General features: G+C 35.9%; 1 protein-coding gene across 1 annotated transcript in view; it reads left to right on the plus strand.

Annotated features, from left to right (window-relative positions):
- Nucleotides 1-17,803, plus strand: part of NUDCD1 (NudC domain containing 1) — an 89,797-nt gene extending 71,994 nt beyond the window's left edge. Inside the window, exons 9-10 of the mRNA XM_043880039.1 lie at nt 13,318-13,477; nt 15,429-17,803. Coding sequence (XP_043735974.1) covers nt 13,318-13,477; nt 15,429-15,721 — 453 coding nt within the window. The 3' untranslated portion in view covers nt 15,722-17,803. The remainder of the gene's footprint in view (nt 1-13,317; nt 13,478-15,428) is intronic.
- Nucleotides 17,804-19,763: the final 1,960 nt, after the last annotated feature.

Raw genomic sequence — 19,763 nt, forward strand, 5'->3', positions numbered from 1 at the left:
AGTTGAGCACATGGAGATATACTAAGAGGGTGGTGTGCCTGACAAGGGAATGGAAGCTCTGTTCCCTTTTCTCAGTAGCTTCTGCTATGCATCTCTTCTATCTGAATGTTCTTGGTTATCCTTTATCATATCCTTTTATGGTAAACTAATAAATATAAGTGTTCCCCTGAATTCTGTGAGCCATTTTAGCAAACTATTGAACCCAAGGAGAGGGTCTTTGGAATTCTTGATTTATGCTCAGTCAGTCAGAAGTATAGGTGGCAAGTTGGGATTTGTGATTGGCATCTGCAGTGGGGGTGGTGGGGGAGCAGGGGAGTCTTGTGGGGCTGAGCACTTACCCAGTGGGATCTGATGCTGCTTCCACATAGGACACCCACCTGGTGTCAGAGAACTGCTGGATATGTGAAAAAACCTATACATCTGTGTCAGAAATGTTTTGAGTGTGGTAGTATTGTGAGAAAAAAGGAGAAATGGGGGGCGGGGGTGTTTTTCCTTATTCATTAGATACAGATCAACTCAGTACTTCATGGGTAGTAAGAACAGAGGTGTTGTTTTAGTCTCTTAAGTCTTGTCGAGCTCTTTTGCTACCCCGTGGACTGTAGCCCACCAGGCTCCTCCGTCCATGAGATTTCCCAGGCAAGAATACTGGAATGGGTTGCCATTTCCTTCTCTAGGGGATCTTCCTGACTCAGGAATCAAACCCAAGTCTCCTGTATTGGCAGACGGATTCTTTACCCCTGAGCTACCTGGGAAGCCCAAGAACAGAGTAAATTTTAGTCATTTATTCTATGTACAGAATATGAATTTGGAATTAAATTTTCATGTCATTAACTTTTTGGTCTGACCTCCCAAGAGATACATTATTTATGAATAGATAAAACCTTTTCCTTAATACTGCTTTCCAGTTTAATTTGGTAATAACAGTGATTAAAGCTTGTTTAAATGTCTTCACTTTGACATATGATTTTCAGAAGTCTTTAATTGCTAAGTGAAGAGTATTGCAAAGAGAAGAAAAAGACAGTCAGTTGACTACTTGAAATTCATGTTCCAAGTTTTTCTATAGAGAATGAGTAAGTGAAGTCACTAAGTCATTTCTGACTCTTGGAACCACATGGATTGTAGCCAGCCAGGCTCCTCTGTCCATAGAATTCTCCAGGCAAGGATACTGGAGTGGGTTGCCATCCCTTCTCTGAACCCAGATCTCCTGCATTGCAGGCAGATTTTCTGCCATCATTTTACTCTAATTGTAATCTTCACTGGTACTTCAAAGATAAATGCTACCTTTTCTATAATAAACATGAGAATAGAAGAAATGAGGATTTCTATTTTATTGGTCAAAGGGTTTTATGAATCTGAGAGTTTTTTTTAAGGCAATAAGATTGTTCGGCATTAACAAAGAATGAGTTTTTCAAATAAATAGTATAAATTAATTCTTCGCATTTAAGTGCTAAAACTATCTTTAAGGCTTATTTATAAAATGGAATCTTAGAAAATTTATTATTTACCCAAAATCTTATGTAGAGCATTCTGAAGAGAAAGTAGCATTTTATTGATTGTTGAATGTCATTAGAGTGAACATTAATTACCATGCTGTGATGTCTGTATAGTAAAACCCCTGGGAGCCTTTGATGTTAAGTCGGTTCTTTAAGCAGTCTCAGTCTACTGCATTAAAAAGTTGTGGTTCTGCATGGTTTTTGTTTTTTCCACTGCTAATAAGCTGTTGGACACTGTTCTTACCTGTGACAGTGTCCTCCCCAGACAGACATCCTTTTTCTTCTTTCTTTTTTGCTGTCGCATTTTACTTTCAACTACCAAAGTAAACAGTTGTGAATTCAGTGGGATTTGTGACATCTGTTCTTTTTTTTTTTTTTAATTGAAATGTTGACTTTTCTGCTGTACTACAACAAAGTGACTCAGTTATACACATATATTTTTTATGTTCTTTTCCATTGTTATTTATTCCAGGATATTGAATATAGTTCCCTGTGCTGTGTAGTAGGTCCTTGTTGTTTATTCATTCTATGTGTAATAGTTTGCATCTGCTAACCTCAAACTCCCTGTCTGTCCCTCCCCTATTCACCTTCCTCTTTGGCAACCACAAGCCTATTCTCTATGCCTGGGAGTCTGTTTCTTTTTTGTAGATAGGATCGTTTATGTGGTTTTTGTTGTCACATAGAAGTGATATCATATGGTATTTGTCTTTCTCTTTCTAACTTACTTCACTTAGTATGATCATCTCTAATTGCATTCCCATTACTTCAGATGGCATCATTTCATTCATTTTTATGACTGAGTAGTATTCCATTGTATGTATGTTCCACAACTTTATCCGTCCACCTGTTGATGGACACATGTTGTTTCCATGTCTTGGCTATTGTGAATGGTGCTTCTGTGAACATCAGAGTGCACATATCTTTTTGAACTATAATTTTGTCTGGATATATGCCCAGGAGTAGGACTGCTAGATCGTACGGTAGTTCTGTTTTTAGTTTTCTGAGGAACCTCTACACTGTGTCCCACAGTGGCTTCACCAGCTTCCATTCCCACCAGCAGTGTACCCGGGCTCCCCGTGCTCCACATCCTCTCTGGCATGCTTTTGGTACACTTTTAATGATGGTCATGCTGACTGGCATGGGATGGTACCTCATTACAGTTTTGATTTACATTTCTCTAACAGTGATGTTAAGCATCTTTTCATGTGTCTATTGGCTGTCTGTATTTCTTCTTTGGAGAAATGTCTGTTTAGGTCTTCCTCCCATTTTTCAATTGGATTCTTTGTTTTTTGTTGTTCTTGGGTTGCATGAGAAGCTTATATATTTTGGAAATTAAGTGCTTGTTGGTTGTATTGTTTGAAAATATTTTCTCTCATTCTGCGGGTTGTCCTTTGTTTATGGTTTCCTTTGCTGTGCAAAGCTTGTAAGGGTCCATTTGTTTATTTCATTGTTATTTCTTCTGCCTAGGGAGACTGACCTAAGAAAATATGGGTACAGTTTGTGTTAGAGAATGTTTTGCCTATGATCTCTTCTAGAAGTTTTATGGTATCTTGTCTTATATTAAAGTCTTTAAACCATTTTGAGTTTATTTTTGTACATAGTGTTAGGGTGTGTTGTAGCTTCATTGATTTACAGCTAACTTTTCCAGCAACACTTGCTGAAGAGATTGTCTTTCTCCTGTTTTATATTCTTACCACTTTTGGTGAAGATTAATTGACCTTATGAATATGGGTTTATTTCTGGGTTCTTTATTCTGTTCCATTGATCTGTAGATCTCTTTTTGTGCTAGTATCACACTGTTTTGATCACTATAGTTTTCTTGTATTGTCTGAAGTCTGGAAGGGTTATGTCTCCTGCTTTGTTCTTTTTCCTCAGTGTTGCTTTGGCAATTGCTGGGGCTTTTATGATTTCATATAAATTTTAGTTTATTTGTTGTAGTTCTGTGGAAAATATCATGGGTAATTTGATAGAGATTGCACTAAATCTGTAGATTGCTTTGAGTAATATGGCCACTTTAACAATATTAATTTTTCCAATCCAAGAGCAAGATATATCTATTTCTTTGAATCATCTTCAGTTTCCTTTATTAATGTTTTATAATTTTCAGCATGTAAGTCTTTCACCTCCTTAGGCTTTTTCCTGAGTATTTTATTTTGGGGTTGTGATTTTAAAAGGTAGTTTTTAAAAATTTTCCCTTCCTGATATTTCATTGTTGGTATAAAGAAATGCAACCAATTTTTATATGTTAATCTTATGTCCTGCTACCTTGCTGAATTCATTTATCAGTTCTAATAGTTTTTTGTGTGGAATCTTCAGGGCTTTCTATATATAGTACCATGTGATCTCCATATAGTAACAGTTTTACCTCTTCCAATTTAGAACCTTTTATTTCTCTTTCTTGTCTGACTGCTGTGGCTAAGCATTCCAAGAGTAAATAAAATAGAAATGGTGAGAGTGGGTATATCTTTGTCTTGTTACATATTTAAGCTGAAAGCTTGCAGCTTTTCACTGTTAAGTATTGCCTATGGGTTTGTCATAAATAGCTTTTATTATGTTAAGATATATTCCCTCTATACCTACTTTGACGAGAGTTTTTTATCATAAATGGATGTTGGATTTTGTCAGATGCTTTTCTTTTCCTGCTTCTAATGAGATGACCATGTGGTTTTTGTGTCCTTTTTGTTGATGTGGTTGATATCACGTTGATTGATTTGCAAATGTTGAGCCATCCCTGTGAACTTGGGATGAATCTACTTAGTTGTTCTGTGTGATCTTTTTTATGTGTTGTTGGTTTCCATTTGCTAGTATTTTGTTGAGAACTTTTGCATCTGTCTTAGAGATATTGGTCTGTAATTTTCTGTTTTAATGTTATCTTTGTCTGGTTTTGGTGTCAGCATAATGATGACTTCATAGAATGTCTTTGAGAGTGTTCCCTCCTCTTCAGTTTCTTGGAAGAGTTTCAGAGGATTAGTAGAAGTCCTTTATATGTTTGGTAGAATTTGCCTGTGAAGCCATCTGGTCTTAGACTTTTGTTTGTAGAAAGTTTCTTTAGTACAGATTGTATTTCACTTTAGTGATTGGTCTGTTCAACTTGCCTATTTCTTTTTGATTGAGTTTTGGTTCTTTTTGATTGAGTTTTGGTGGGCAGTACATTTCTAGAAAGTTGTCCATTTCTTCTAGGTTGTCGAATTTGTTGACATGTAATTGTTCATAGTATTCTTTTATGTTTGTTTTTCTTTTTTGAATTTTTGCAGTATCCGTTGATATTTCTCCTCTTTCATTTCTTATTTTATGTGGGTTTTCTCTCATTTCTTCCTGGTGAACATAGCCAGAAGTTTGCCAGTTTTGTTTACTCTTTCAAAGAACCAACTCTTGGTTTTATTGATTTTATTTCCTTTCTGATCTTTATTATTTCCTTTCTTTTGCTGAGTTTTTGTTTGTTCTTTTTCTAATTCTTTTAGGTGGTAAGTTAGGTGGTTTATTTGAGATTTTTCTTGTATTTTTAGGAAGGCCTATATCTAAGGACTGTTCTAATAACTGCTTTTGCTCTATCCCATAGATTTTGTATGGTTGTGTTTTGACTGTCATTTGTCTCAAGGTGTTTATTTCCTTTTTAATTTCCTCATTGACCCATGGCTTTTTTAGTAGTATGTTTAGTCTCCATGTAATTTTTTTTCCCTCATTTGTTTTCCTGTGGTTGATTTCTACTTTCATGCCATTGTGGTCAGCAAAGATGCTTGAGATAATTTTTATACTCATAAATTTGTTGAGTTTTGTACCCTAGTATATGGGCAGTTCTAGAGAATGTTCCATGTCTACTTGAATGTGTATTCTGTATTTTTTGGATGTAATATCTTAAAAGTATTTTGGATGTAATATGTTTAAAATTGCCAAATTCAGACTTAAATTGAGGAAAGAAGGGAAAACCACTAGACCATTCAGGTATGATCTAAATCAAATCCCTTATGATTATACAGTGGAAGTGACAAATAGATTCAAGGGAATAGGTCTGATAGAGTGCCTGAAGAACTATGGATGGAGGCTTGTGACATTGTACAGGAGGCAGTGATGAAGACCATTTCCAAGAAAAAGAAATGCATAAAGCAAAATGGTTGTCTGAGGAGGTCTTACAGATAGCTGAGAAAAGAAAAGAAGTGAAAGGCAAAGGAAAAGAGGAAAGATATACTCATCTAAATGCAGAGTTCCAAAAAATAGCAAGGAGAGATATGAAAGCCTTCCTCAGTGATCAGTGTGAAGAAATAGAGGGAAACAATAGAATGGGAAAGGCTAGAGATCTCTTCAAATTACAGATACTAAGGGAACATTTCATGCAAAGATGGGCACAATAAAGGACAGAAATGATATGGACCTAACAGAAGATATTAAGAAGAGATGGCAAGAATACACAGAAGAACTATACAAAAAAGATAGCCATGATGATGTGATCACTTATCTAGAGCCAGACATCCTGGAATGTGAAGTCAAGTGGGCCTTAGAAGCATCACTACGAACAAAGAAAGCTAGTGGAGGTGATGGAATTCCAGTTGAGCTATTTCAAATCCTAAAAGATGATGCTGTGAAAGTGCTGCACTCAATATGCCAACAAATTTGGAAGACTCAGCAGTGGCCACAATACTGGAAAAGGTCAGTTTTCATTCCAATCCCAAAGAAAGGCAATGCCAAAGAATGTTTAAACGACTGCACAATTGTACTTGTCTCACATGCTAGCAGTGTTCAAAATTCTCTAAGCCAGGCTTTGATAATATGTGAAGCGTGAACTTCCAGATGTTCAAGCTGGATTTAGACAAACTAGAGCAATCAGAGATCAAATTGCCAACATCTGTTGGATCATCGAAAAAGCAAGAGAGTTCCAGAAAAACATCTACTTCTGCTTTATTGACTATGCCAAAGCCTTTGACTGTGTGGATCACAACAAACTGGAAAATTCTTCAAGAGATGGGAATACCAGACCACCTGACCTGCCTCCTGAGAAATCTGTATACAGGTGAAGAAGCAACAGTTAGAACTGGACATGGAACAACAGACTGGTTCCAAGTCAGCAAGGGAGTAGGTCAAGGCTATATATTGTCACTCTGCTTATTTTACTTCTGTGCAGAGTACATCATGAGAAATGCCAGGCTGGATGAAGCACAAGCTAGAATCAAGATTGCCAGGAGAAATATCAATAACCTCAGATATACAGATGACACCACCCTTGTGGCAGAAAGCAAAGAAGAAATAAAGAGCCTCTTGATGACAGTGAAAATGTTGGCTTAAAACTCAAAATTCAGAAAACTAAAATTTTGGCATCTGATCCCATCACTTCATGGCAGATTAGATGGGGAAACAGTGGAAACAGTGAGAGACTTTACTTTTTTGGGCTCCGAAATCACTGCAGATGGTGACTGCAGCCATGAAATTAAAAGACAGTTGGTCCTTAGAAGAAAAGTTATGACTAACCTGGACAGCATATTAAAAAGCAGAGACATTACTTTGCTGACAGAGGTCCATCTAGTCAAAGCTATGGTTTTTCCAGTAGTCATGTATGGATGTGAAAGTTGGACTATAAGGAAAACTTAGCGCCGAAGAATTGATGCTTTTGAACTGTGGTGTTGGAGATCTTGAGAGTACCTTGGACTGCAAGGAGATCAAGCCTGTCCATCCTAAAGGAAATCAGTCCTGAATAAAGATTGGAAGGACTGATACTGAAGCTGAAACTCCAGTACTTTGGCCACCTGATGAGAAGAATTGACTTCATTGGAAAAGATACTGATGCTGGGAAAGTTTGAAGGCGGGAAGAGAAGGGAATGGCAGAGGATGAGATGGTTGAATGGCATCACTGTCTCATTGGACATGAGTTTGAGCAAGCTCCAGGAGTTGGTGATGGACAGGGAAGCCTGGCGTGCTTCAGTCCATGGGGTTGCAAAGAGTCAGACATGACTGAGTGACTGAACTGATCTTGATAGGTACCAGTTAACTCTTAATTGTTCTATTGCGTCATTTAGGATATCCGTTGCTTTATTGATTTTCTGTCTAGAAGATCTGTAGATTGATGTGAGAGGGGTGGTAAAGTCTCCTACTGTTGATATTATTGTATTCCCATCAATTTTCTCTTATGTCTGTTAGTATCTGTTTTCTGTATTTGGGTGTGCCTATATTAGGTGCTGACAGGTGTAAAATTCTCTTCTTGAATTGATTCTGATCCTTTTATCATTATATAGTGTCCTTCTTTATGGCCTTTGTTATGAAATTTGTTTTGCTTGATATAAGTATTGCAACCCCTGCTTTCCTGTCATTTCCATTTGTATGAAATACCTTTTTCTATCCCCTCACTTTCAGTCTGTGTCCTTTGCCCTACGGTGGGTCTTTTGTATGCAGCGTAATGTAGGCTCTTGTTTTTTAACCCAGTCCAGCATTCTGTGTCTTTTGATTGGAGCATTCAGTCCACTGACATTTAACTATGTATTTATTGCCATTTTAAACTTTGTTTTCCAGTTGATTCTGTGTTTCTTTGTTCTTTTTTCTTTCCTTTTTCCTTTTAGTGATTTGATTATTTCATTTTATGGTTGTGGTTCTCTTTTTGGTTTTTACGAATCTATGATTTGTGGTTACCCTGTTTTTCAAGTATGTAAACTGCTTCCTATAGTTTCCCATTGCTTTAGACAATGGGTTCAGACACATTCTTAAAAAAAGTCTGTCCATACATTTCCTTACTCTCTTCACCCAGTTTCCTTACTTTGCCTACCCACATTTTATCATTTTGATACCTTTTACATCTTTGTTTATGCTTTTGCTCTTCCTTGTGTTTATAATCACTTTCACAAATACATGCTTTTTCCTTTTCGACCTATATACTGGCTTAAGTGGTTTACTTTGCAGTTGTGATTTCCTTTTTCTTATATCTTCTTGCTTCTTTTCTATTTAGAGAAGACCTTTCAGTATTTCTTTTAGGATAGCTTCAGTATTGCTGTACTCTTTCAGTTTCTGCTTCTCTGAGAAAGTCACTCTCTCTCCTATTTTAAATGATAGTCTTGCTGAGTATTCTAGGTTGCAGATTTTTCCCTTTGAATTGGACATCTTGTTCTTGATTCTTACAGGTTATTGCCCATGCCAAATAATATCTTATTTCCCTGCTGCTTCAAATTAATCATATGTCTTTGCTGTTCTTCAGACATTTTCTACTTACATTTTTTTGTTTCTGTAGCATCATATAAAAGTGCATGTAATTTTCATTGTACCTTTACACTTTTGCACTTCATTTTCATTCACTTAATTAACTAATTAGCAAAATTAGTTTGCTCCAGTTTGTAATCTGATTTTGATTTCCTTTTATTTTGGACAGAATCCTTTAGTCTGGGCTTTTACAGGTTACAAGGAGCAGAGAAGACCTCTCATTATCTCAAGTCATAGATATTTATTGGGAACATACGTGGAGACTACACGGACTAGTGGAAACAATCTCTTTAGATCTCAGAGAAATAGAAGATCATTCTACAAACAAATGCCTTTGCAAGTTAGACCTAAAAGAGAAGTGAAATTTTGTTTAGAAAAATAGAACACAATTATGACGACAGAGTATTCCACTTGTCCTGAGAATCAAGTGTCCCTTGCGGTGTTGTGCTGTACTGTTATTATCATCTTATTTGCTTTCCGTGCTCCTATCTGTTACTTACTTTATACTTCATATTATGATTTCTGCTTACTGTAGTCTCTCTGGGTATGTTTTTTGCTTCTCTTCTTTGCTGGCTGTATGAATGTGTTTCTTGTTTATTTTTGGCATTTAGACTTAGAATTTTTTGTTTTTGGCCAGCCGTTATTCCGTGTGGGATGCACCTATCCAAAAAAAAAAAAAAAGAAACCCCACATCTAACCATTTCATAAATCACTGGATAAAAGATGGTTTCCTTTTAGTTAATTATCTACCCTTGATTATGTTAGGAGAAGCCAAGGTGTGAGATCCTGCGGTTTGCCTACTTGGGTATAGGGAACCTTTTGTGGATTTTGAACTATCACTAGTCTGCTCATTGAAAGTGGTTTGCTTTCTATGCAAGTTTAAAACAGTAAGCAGGAGACTTCCAATTCAGTCTGGGGTGTAGGGACCTGGAAAGAATGTCATTCCGAATGTAACAACAAGAAAAGCCTGGATAATCTGTAAAATCATTACTTAAAAAAAATTTATCAGAGATCTGAGGTTACATGGCAACCAACAAGTTTGAAATAAAGGAAAAACAGGTACCACCAAGAAGAGATTGTATAGGAGAGCTGGTTCATCTGAGCATGTGAAGAAGAAAGGTTTACCGTATAAGTGGGTAAGAAGAATTCAACAAACCTCTAAAGGGCTTGGGGGAGCTAGCAAGAAGTATAGAACCCATGGGATTCACAGATCCTGTTTATGGACCTTGACCAGAGCCTGATGAGCAAGACTGGGGACAGGGGAAGATAGCGGGAAAGCAAGTAGCAAAAGCCTTAAGCTGATAAGGGAAGAACATCAAATCTTAGCATCTTAAGGGCTCAGAAGAATACCCACTGCAGCTGGGGGAAAATAAAAATAATTTTTAAAACACCATCCCTATGTCTGGGGAGGGGCAGGAAATCAACAGTAGACTATTAGGATTAGGATGCTTCTACCACTGAAGATGAGGCAGCACCACTGAAAAGGCTGAATATATATGAGCAAGAAAAAACTAGTAAACTTTAGTAAAAATTAGCAGAACTGAAACCAAAGAGGGTGGAGGTGGGGTGGGATTAAAAAACAAACAAAATAGCAGCATCCAAGAACTGTGGGGCAATAATCTAATAGTGTAACATACATCTAACACTGTAACAACATTGGTAGGTGAAATCCCACTTACCAAAATAGACCATATTCTAGGCAATAAGATGTCAAGAAATTTAAGAGTAAGAATCAAACAGAATTTTCTCTGACCATAACAGAATTAAATGAGAATAATAATTCTTTTCCTAGTTGAAGCTTCCATCTTGAACTAGGAGACGAGCAAACCAAATCCTAAAGCAAGTAGGAGAAAGGAAACTTACAAAGAGTAGAAATCTATGAAACTGAAAACCAAAAATAATAAAACCAGTGAAATCATAAGCTGGTCCTTTGATAAGATCAAGATAGATAAAATAGTAGGCATAGTAACCAAGGAAAAAGACAACATAGATTACTATATGAGGAATAAAAATGGACACATCAGTACAAGTCCAAAAGATACTAATGTGTAATAATGGGGTGTTAAAATAACTATTTTCATATATTTGACAGTTTAAGTGAAGCTAATTTCTTGAAAGACAAGCATTACCTCAGTTCACTCAAAAAGAAATAGAAAGCCTTATTAGTTACATCTGTTAAAGAGATTGAATTTACTGCTAGGAACCTTCTGACAAATCTCCAGACCTAGATTACTTCACTGGTATGCTATACCAAATGAAGAAAAAATACCAATTCTGTACAAACTTCCAGAAAATAAAAGAGGAAGAAACCCTTCTCAACTTGTTTTATGAGGCCAGTATTTACCCCTTTTATAGCAAGGATATGGCAAGAAAAGAAAACTGGAAAAAAAACAACCAGTATCCCTCATGAATATAGGTGCAGAAGTCCGCAATAAAACATTAGTAAATGAAGGCCAACCATAAGTAAAAAGGTTAATACATCATGACCAAGTAGTATTTAGGGAATTAATTCAAGGCTGATTCATCAGCATTCAGATATCAGCATAAATAAGCATATCATCAGACTAAAGAAGAAAACTATTTGACCATTCTAGTGGATGCAGAAAAAGAATTGACAAAACTTAGCATCCGTTAAATTTTTAATAAACTAGGAGTTGAAGGTAATTGCCTCCTAGAAAAACCTAGATTTAACATCGTACTTCATGGTAAAAAAAAAAAAACAGTGCTTTCCCCTAAGATTGGTAACAGGCCAGGGTGTTTGCCCTCATTACTCCTTATCAGCGTCACGCTCAAACTCCGAGCTATTGCAGTGAGGCAAGAAAAAGTAGTAAAAGGTATAAATAATTATCAGGAGATTCCAATAACGACCATGAGAAAAATGAAAACACTTTTTAGGTGTTAACTTAAAAGCAGTGTTTATATGCAGTTCCTTTCTCTACTCTTTTTTTTTTTTTCTCTTTTTTTTCTTTCTTTTTTTTTTTTTTCCTCTTTTTTTTTTTTTTCTCTACTCTTATATTGCAACTTTTGAATGGAATGATGTTTCTTTTCCTAATGTGGCCGCTGGCAATCTAATAAGTATCATACATCTTAAATGGTGTTAACTTTTTAATTTAGTTGTATGGATCTAGGATTTTAAAAACAAATTATAATAAACCATCTGATAATTTACTGTGAGACAAAACATTCCCTTTAAATGAGATGATTTAGACTTCTATCTTATGTAGTAAGAGTAGTTTATTATAATTTGTTTTTAAAACTCCTAGATACTTGGCTTTGAGTATATTTAAAGCATCCAGATCTTATTTAAGGAATAATTTGGTCACTTTCGAGGGGACAGATCCTCCAACTATTTGCTGAAACATATGTATCATAGAAAGCTATAAAACTGAAAGCAATAGAAATACAGTTGAAATTACAGAAAAAATGGAATTTGACAGTAAAACTTATGATAAAATGTAACATAAAAGTCCAGTTAGTTGGCGGTGATTTTGAAAGTAGACCTCACTTAGCTATTGATTCTCAGGAGCAAAGGGACGCAAAGAGAAGAAATAGTCCGTGAACGCTGTGTGCCTGTCCCCCCTTCTGTAGAGAACAAGCACTGGCCCCTCCCAAAAGCCCTATCCCCTGGCATTGCTGGGGCAACACAGATTGGGCGGGTGTCTCTGGATTCTCCTGTGGCCGATAGACTGGTGGAGAGCCACCTCACGGCTTTCCCGGCTGAACACAGGTCAGGTCTCCACCTTTCATTTTAACCCAACATTTTATTCTCTAGTCTGCTCTAAAACCCATGGAAGCAATTCGGTGTGTATTTTATGTTCTCTGTATTTGGTGTGATTTCTGTTACTTAGGCATTTTTAACTCTAGTAAACAGTATTTGTAATGAAAAATATTACTGCAACTTCTTTCCATTAAGAAAAGTATTCCTGTGGATGGAATTCAATTATGAGTCTCAATCTGATGAGTTTGTATTAAAATGAATTTCTTTAGCCATCAATATTGCAATAAAAATTTTAACATAATAAACATTCTTTACATTTTACTATAAATAGACAGTATGAAGTTAATAACATATAAACAGATCTGAATTTTGAACCCCAGCATTGTGGTTTTTCTGTGTAGCCTAGAACAGGTAACTCAAGCTCTCTCAAGTATCTATAAAGAGAGTGACAGCCTTGTGGGTTATTGAGGTTAATATTTATAATATGCCTGGACATATAGAATGTGCTCATAAATCATAGTAGCTATTATTCTTGGTAGTTATTATTGCAAGTTAGCATTTGTAAACTTCATATTTGTATTGTGGCTTAAAATACATTCTCCTTATAAAATTGGTGCTTTATATTATGTTTTAAATAAGTTAGTATATATAGTGCAGTGGTTAAGAACATGGACTCTGGATTCAATGTCAGCTGCATAGCTTATTACCAGACTGACCTTGGGCAGGTTAACTGTCCTCAGCTTTAAGATAGACCTAACATTAGCACATTTCTCCCAGGGGCATTATGAAGAGGTAATGAGATTAGGTATGAAAAACGTTTAGAACAGTTGCTGACATGTAGTTCTGTGTGTCAGTTGTCATCATTATTATTAATTACAATAATTTGTTGTTGAGTAAATGATTTATTTTTGTTTTTGTTACTTTTGATTTTAGGTGAATCTTGGAAGCAACCAGTACCTGTTCTCTGTCATAGTGGATCCTAAAGAAATGCCCTGCTTCTGTTTGCGCCATGATGTTGATGCCCTGCTCTGGCAGCCACACTCCAGCAAACAAGATGATATGTGGGAGCATATTGCAACCTTCAATGCTTTAGGTATAAGCAAGCTCTTTGACAACCTTTGACGTTATATCAAAAATCAGTCTTTTTTTTTTTCTCTAAGTTTCTTTTTTTTGGTTTGTTTAAATTTGAGCTGTCCTAATTACAGTTGGATTGACTTGTGCTATAATTTGGTTGCTTGTACATAGTTGATGAATGTTAGTACTTTTGGAACAGTAGGACTAATTTGTTTTTATGTTTGTGCAGAAGATCAGCACAGAATAGAAATCAGAGTGTTTATCTAACCTCTTGAATCATTCTGATCAATTACTTGCTTATTCCAGCTAAGCTGTACAGTATTAGAGTATGAACAAGAGGCTTGGCAATACCCTACATGGAACTTGTATTCAGCTTTCTTCAGAGTAGTCTTCAGTAATCATAGAATTGCTCTAAGGTTAAAAAGCACATTAGGAGACATCTTTCATGGAACTTAAGTGTGAAACAGAGCCATTATAATGCAAACACTTAGGGAAAATGGTGATGCAGAAATGAAATTTATTCTGTAGGATAAAAGGGAAAATACTGGTAGGGCTTGAAACATTTTGAACTACATAATTGTAGACTTATGCAATAATTGATTTAATGTCAAAATACATTAGTATTATGTGGGAGAAATTTTTTATATGAATTAACCACAGCTATTGCTCTATTGAAAGGTTATTTTAAACTGCCAGCAGGAAGTAAAACTATGCATTTTGATTGTTATATATGCACAACCCTAATTATAGAAGATATTTTTTCAATTGTCCCTTATAGTTAGTAATATAGTCTGTTAAAGTGGTTAATTCAGACTCCAAATGGATTTTTATGACCTGAAATAGTTTGATTGAATAATATAGCCACATAATTTCTAGCCTTTCTACTAAAATTCCCGATTTTTTAAGTAAGAGGAAAGCTTTATCTTAATTTTCAGATCCTTCTTTTGTATCCCTAAATCCTAGTTGAGTGGAATTCTATTATGCTTGAGTTAAATCAACATTATATTAGATATGTAGTCTTGAGATGTTATATACATTATTTTGTCAAGATTAGCCTGGAGAGTTAATTCTAAGCTGTCAAATAGGTGTCTATGTCCTTCTACTTTTCCATCCTCAAGCCCTGCTTAATTTTTTTAAAAAACCAGCATTGATCTGCCTGTGCTCCTGGTTCCTCTGGTCATTCATTGTTTGGTGAGGTCTCAATTTATATTAATGTTATACTTCCTCTCTCATGTTTTAACATTCAGTAATCATATACCAACCTGAAAATTGCTGATTTATACTTTAGAATATAAAAGCCCTTTTAAGCTCTAAAGTTTTAAAAGATTGTTTTTTCAAAGTTTAATGAGTTTTCAAAGGCTATCCTAATGGAATTTTTAAATTAGATATTTGAATTTTCTTTTTGATTTTGTTTTGATCTAAAGGCTCTACTTCTGAGAGGTGAAGTACAACAAATCCTGTTATAGTGTTGATGTTGTTTATAAAAATACCACTGATAATACACAAAGTGAGAATGCATTATGCACACACTCCTGAAATAACTTTGTAATAACATCTCTAAACATTTTACCATTTATTTGGTAAGAAAAAAAAGATGCCATCTCTGTGATTTATGTACTCAGTTGTTAAATTGTCATTTAAAGATATTTTGGCATGTGTTTAATGTGTTAGATTTTGCTTTAATTATTTCTGGAAGTTATATGGAAACCATGTTGTGCTTTTCTTGAAGAGATGAATGAAACACTTGTTCCTTAAGAATTAGTGCTTTATTTTTGCACCATTTGGGAAAGATTGATTGTGGCTAGTCATTAATGGTTCAGAATTTTAACTATTGTTGAATATCTGTGGTGTATATTTTTAGTCATTTCAATTTGTAATAAAATTAAGGAAATAGTAAATGTTAAATCACCATTTTTTCCCCTTCTGTTTAATATATAGTTTTTCTTTTTTTGTCTCATATTTCTTGGCAGGCTATGTCCAAGCATCGAAGAGAGACAAAAAATTTTTTGCCTGTGCTCCAAATTACTCCTATGCAGCCCTTTGTGAATGCCTTCGACGAGTGTTCATCTACCGCCAGCCCGCTCCCATGTCCACTGTACTTTACAATAGGAAGGAAGGCAGGCAAGTAGGGCAGGTTGCTAAGCAGCAAGTAGCAAGCCTAGAAACCAATGATCCTATTTTAGGCTTTCAAGCAACGAATGAGAGATTATTTGTCCTCACTACCAAAAACCTCTTTTTAATAAAGGTAAACACAGAAAATTAATTACTCCAACACGTTGGCGTCTCGGTACTGCTAAAGTATTCAGTGGTAGCTGGAAGGCTGAGCAGTTTTGCTATAACCTGTTAAGTTTTACTGTGTTAAATAAAATTACCTGGTATGAATTTTTTAAAGGATGTTGGAAATATATTTGCAATTATGGGTCTATAAACGCTATGGAATGAAGCTGCAAATTTAGAGAAAACAGCTTCTGTAAAAAATGTAAAGATAATATTAGCAAGTATAATTTTTTAAAAAACAGGCTAGAATCTCAACTTTTATATGAAAGATGTACAGTTCATTGTTTAAACAAAAATATTTATCATGTATTCTGTTCGCTGATACAGTTTCTACTTCTATACCTATAGGATAATAGTTAATTCTTGTATATAATGTTAAATGGACCGAATAGCTAGTGTAGAGGGGGATATATAACGGGTACAGCAGGTCTAATATTGTTTAAGTTTGTTGAAGAGACCTGAGGTGTTTTTTCAAAATAAGTATAGCTTTATTTTAACTTTTATAAATCCACTTGGTCTTCCACAGAATAGATAGAGATGATAGGTTCTACAAAGTGTAGCTCTTCCCATTGCCATATAACAAACCACTCAAAAACTTAGTGGTTTAAAACAGGATGTTTTATAATTTGTCATGGTTCACTGATTTAACTGTCTCTGTTCTGCATGGCCTCTCCTCCCCCAGTAAGCTAGACTGTGTTTTTTTCCCATAACAGAGAAAACATTACGAGAGCAATTCCCTAATGCACAAGAGTTTATCAAGCCTGTACTTGCATCTTATTTGCTCATCTTCATTTGAACAAAGCAAGTAGCCAAGTCTAGAGTCAGTGTGAGGTGAGCATACAAGGGTACAGATAGCAGGTGGAATGACACTGGAAGCCGTTAATGTAACAGTGTACCATACAAATTATAATTTATCCTTGTAGTTCTCCCTGTAGTGCTGCAGTTAAAAAAGTAATCCTATTTATACATTAAATATGTCTTGCCATGAATTTTAGTTTCTTACATTATTTTCTTGGATTTTTTTGGTGTGCATTTACCTGGGAAATTGTTTACTTTTAAACCGTTTTTGTATGCTTCTTACATAAATGTCAAATTAACTTTTACAATAGGAGAATTGAGATTTTAGTATGAGACAGACAGTAAAGAAAAGAGATACAAGATTGGAAACATTTGTTCCTAACATATCTCTTGCTTATCTAGACAAGTGTTTGGCTTGGATTAAATTTTAGTGAAAGAAGGAAAAATAAGTTTGAGAGACAGAAAGGGAGGGAAAAGATGGGGATTACTTTCATGTTTCAGCACTTTGTCAGAATGCATTTTCCTGGAGAGAAGTATTGGGATACTTGCTACAAAGTTGGGGAAAGGCCTAAGAACTTGTAGACAGTGGAGTCCTAATAGTACTTTTTTTTTTTCTAATAGTACTTTTAATACTAGGAAAGAGACAGACTAAATCACTATCAAGCACCATGAGATCATGAACAGAGAGGGAAAAAAAATGTATGGCTGGACCAAAAAACTGGTGATATTTCCAGAATTTTTTAGTTTAATTGTCAAATTCAATGAAATTATTATTTAGATGGTGAACTATTAAAAGCTTTTGTTATGTGACAGATTTAAGTTTTCTTTAAAATTTACCTCAAAGATCATAAATACTCTTAGGGAATTTAAGAAAAATACAGATTAATGTGGTGCTTAATTAACCATGTGACTATATATATAAATATATGCAAATTTCCATATGGTCGTCAATTTTCTTCCCTTTGTATATGTTATTTTTAACATGATTAATGTTGAATTGACACCTATCAGGATTATTCGTCCTAAATATTTTTGCATATTGGTCTGTGTTGAGTCATAGGGCTAGAGCACTGATTCCAAGCCATGTTTTCTCAAAATGTTTCAAGAATTCCACAAACATTTAACTTAATTTAGACAATGTTTTAGCATTTAAATGAAGTATATACAAGTGCTATGAATGTAGTACCTTGTGTTTTACTGATTTTACCATAAATTATAAATGGGAATTTATAAACTATTTGATAGTAATAAAATAATATTGTGTTTTTCATATGGAGTCATTTAACAGTATTCATTATATCAACATGTTTAATAGGCATCAGCATGTACAAAAACATATTTTCAGTGCTAAGAATAATACAGTGTTAAGTTAAAAACAAAAAGTCTAGTAATTTCTAGGTGAAGTTTCTCTTTGAATGAAAAAGTAGATGGGAGATTTGTGGAGCTGTTGTATTTGAAAGACATTTAACCAGGGATGGAACCTATACAAGAACAGACAAAAGAGTTGCCAGTGGAAAGGGTCAGAAAGAGGACAGTAAAGTTAAGAAATTAACCAAAGGAAAGGGTCATAAGAGACTACTGTGAACAATTTATAACACCAAGACTGAATCATGAGGAAATAGAAAATCTGAACAGACCATTTACTAGTAGAGAGTTATCCAAAACCTCCCAACAAAAGACCAGGACCAGATGACTTCACTGATGAATTCTGGTGAACATTTAAAGAATTAATACCAATTCTACCCAAACTCTTCCAAAAAGTAGAAGAGGAGGGAACCCATCCAAACTCATTTGAGATGGCCAGCATTACCCTGATACGAGAACTACACCAGGATACCACTGTTATAGCCACGCTTTCCGGGAAACAGACTCAGAAGGACAATGCAGATAGTGCAGTGTAGTTTATTACACTGGCGGGCCCAAGGCAGAGTCTCCTCTTAGCCAAGGACCCCGTCTGGCATTTGTGAAAATCTTTTATACCCCATGTGTACGTGTCCAAGCCCACCACCTACCCCATGTGTACATGTCCAAACAGTCAATAGTCAATAAGCCCGCAGTTACATTCCAACCAGTTAATAATCGATAAGCCTGTGATTACATCCTGATAAATACAAAAAAAAGTTTATGACCTGTCCGGAGACAGGGGTGATTACGGTATGCTTCCTCTTAGGCAATGAGTAGCCTGGATGTGATCTTCAAGGTTCCCCTGTCTGGAGGGGGTCTTATCCTTCCATTGTCGTCCCCACAGGCACTAAGCAGAGAGTTCAGAGTCCGCTGGAGAGGCAGCCGAGCACGGCCAGTATGGACAGGCCTGAGATGGAGTCCAGGCCCTATGAATTCTTTCTTCATTCCCTCTTCTTGATGCTCTTAGTTTCCATAACGAGCATCACTCATTGAGATATATTGTACCTTAGCCCTCCTGTCACCCACATGAGAGAATGCTATCAACCTCTGGGTTACAAAATTCACAAGACATTGTAGGAAGCAGGGCCCACAGAGCAGTATGATTAAGATTACTATAACAACAGTTACAATGGTTTTTTATTAGTCTCCCTTTACCCAGGAGAGAACTGAAGTCCAAAAGGGAATATTTTTATTAGACATGGCTTTCACTTGATTTTGCATATCCTTCAAGGCAGTAGATACATTTTCAGACAGGTCAGGGATGTACACACAACATTCGACTTTAATTATGGGGCAAGTCCCCCCCTGGGCTGCTGTGAGTATGTCTAATGCCATCTTATTTTGAATTACTGCCTTCTTCATCTGAATTTGTTCTTCGTTCAAAGCTTGAATGGCTTTTGTACTGTCTAAGAGGGCCTGTTTAGTGAAATTAGTTAAGGCCTCTACCTTAACCATGATATCTGTTGTCCCTACAGAGGGTACAAACAAGGCAGCAAGATAGTCATACCATTGGAACACAGATCGTGTCTATCTTGCATGTAGATAAGGCAGGTTTACTGGAGGCTGGTGTAGGCTAGGCCTAATTTTGCCATGGGCGAAAGCAAATCTTAATGTGCAACGCCCCACCCAGCCAACTGGTAACCATGGCCATAAGTTAAGCCCACAGAGCCACTGGGTCCCATTGGGGGCTACCCAGTGGATTCCAGGATTATATTTCTAGTCGGAACCGGGCCACTGAACAGACTGATTGGGGTGATAGGTAACTCCCCCTCTTGTCAGTACTCACCGGGAGAGGCGGGTATAGCTTGGGCGGTTCGGTTGGAGCG

Source organism: Cervus elaphus, chromosome 21, assembly GCF_910594005.1.
Source record: "Cervus elaphus chromosome 21, mCerEla1.1, whole genome shotgun sequence".
Taxonomy (NCBI): domain Eukaryota; kingdom Metazoa; phylum Chordata; class Mammalia; order Artiodactyla; family Cervidae; genus Cervus; species Cervus elaphus.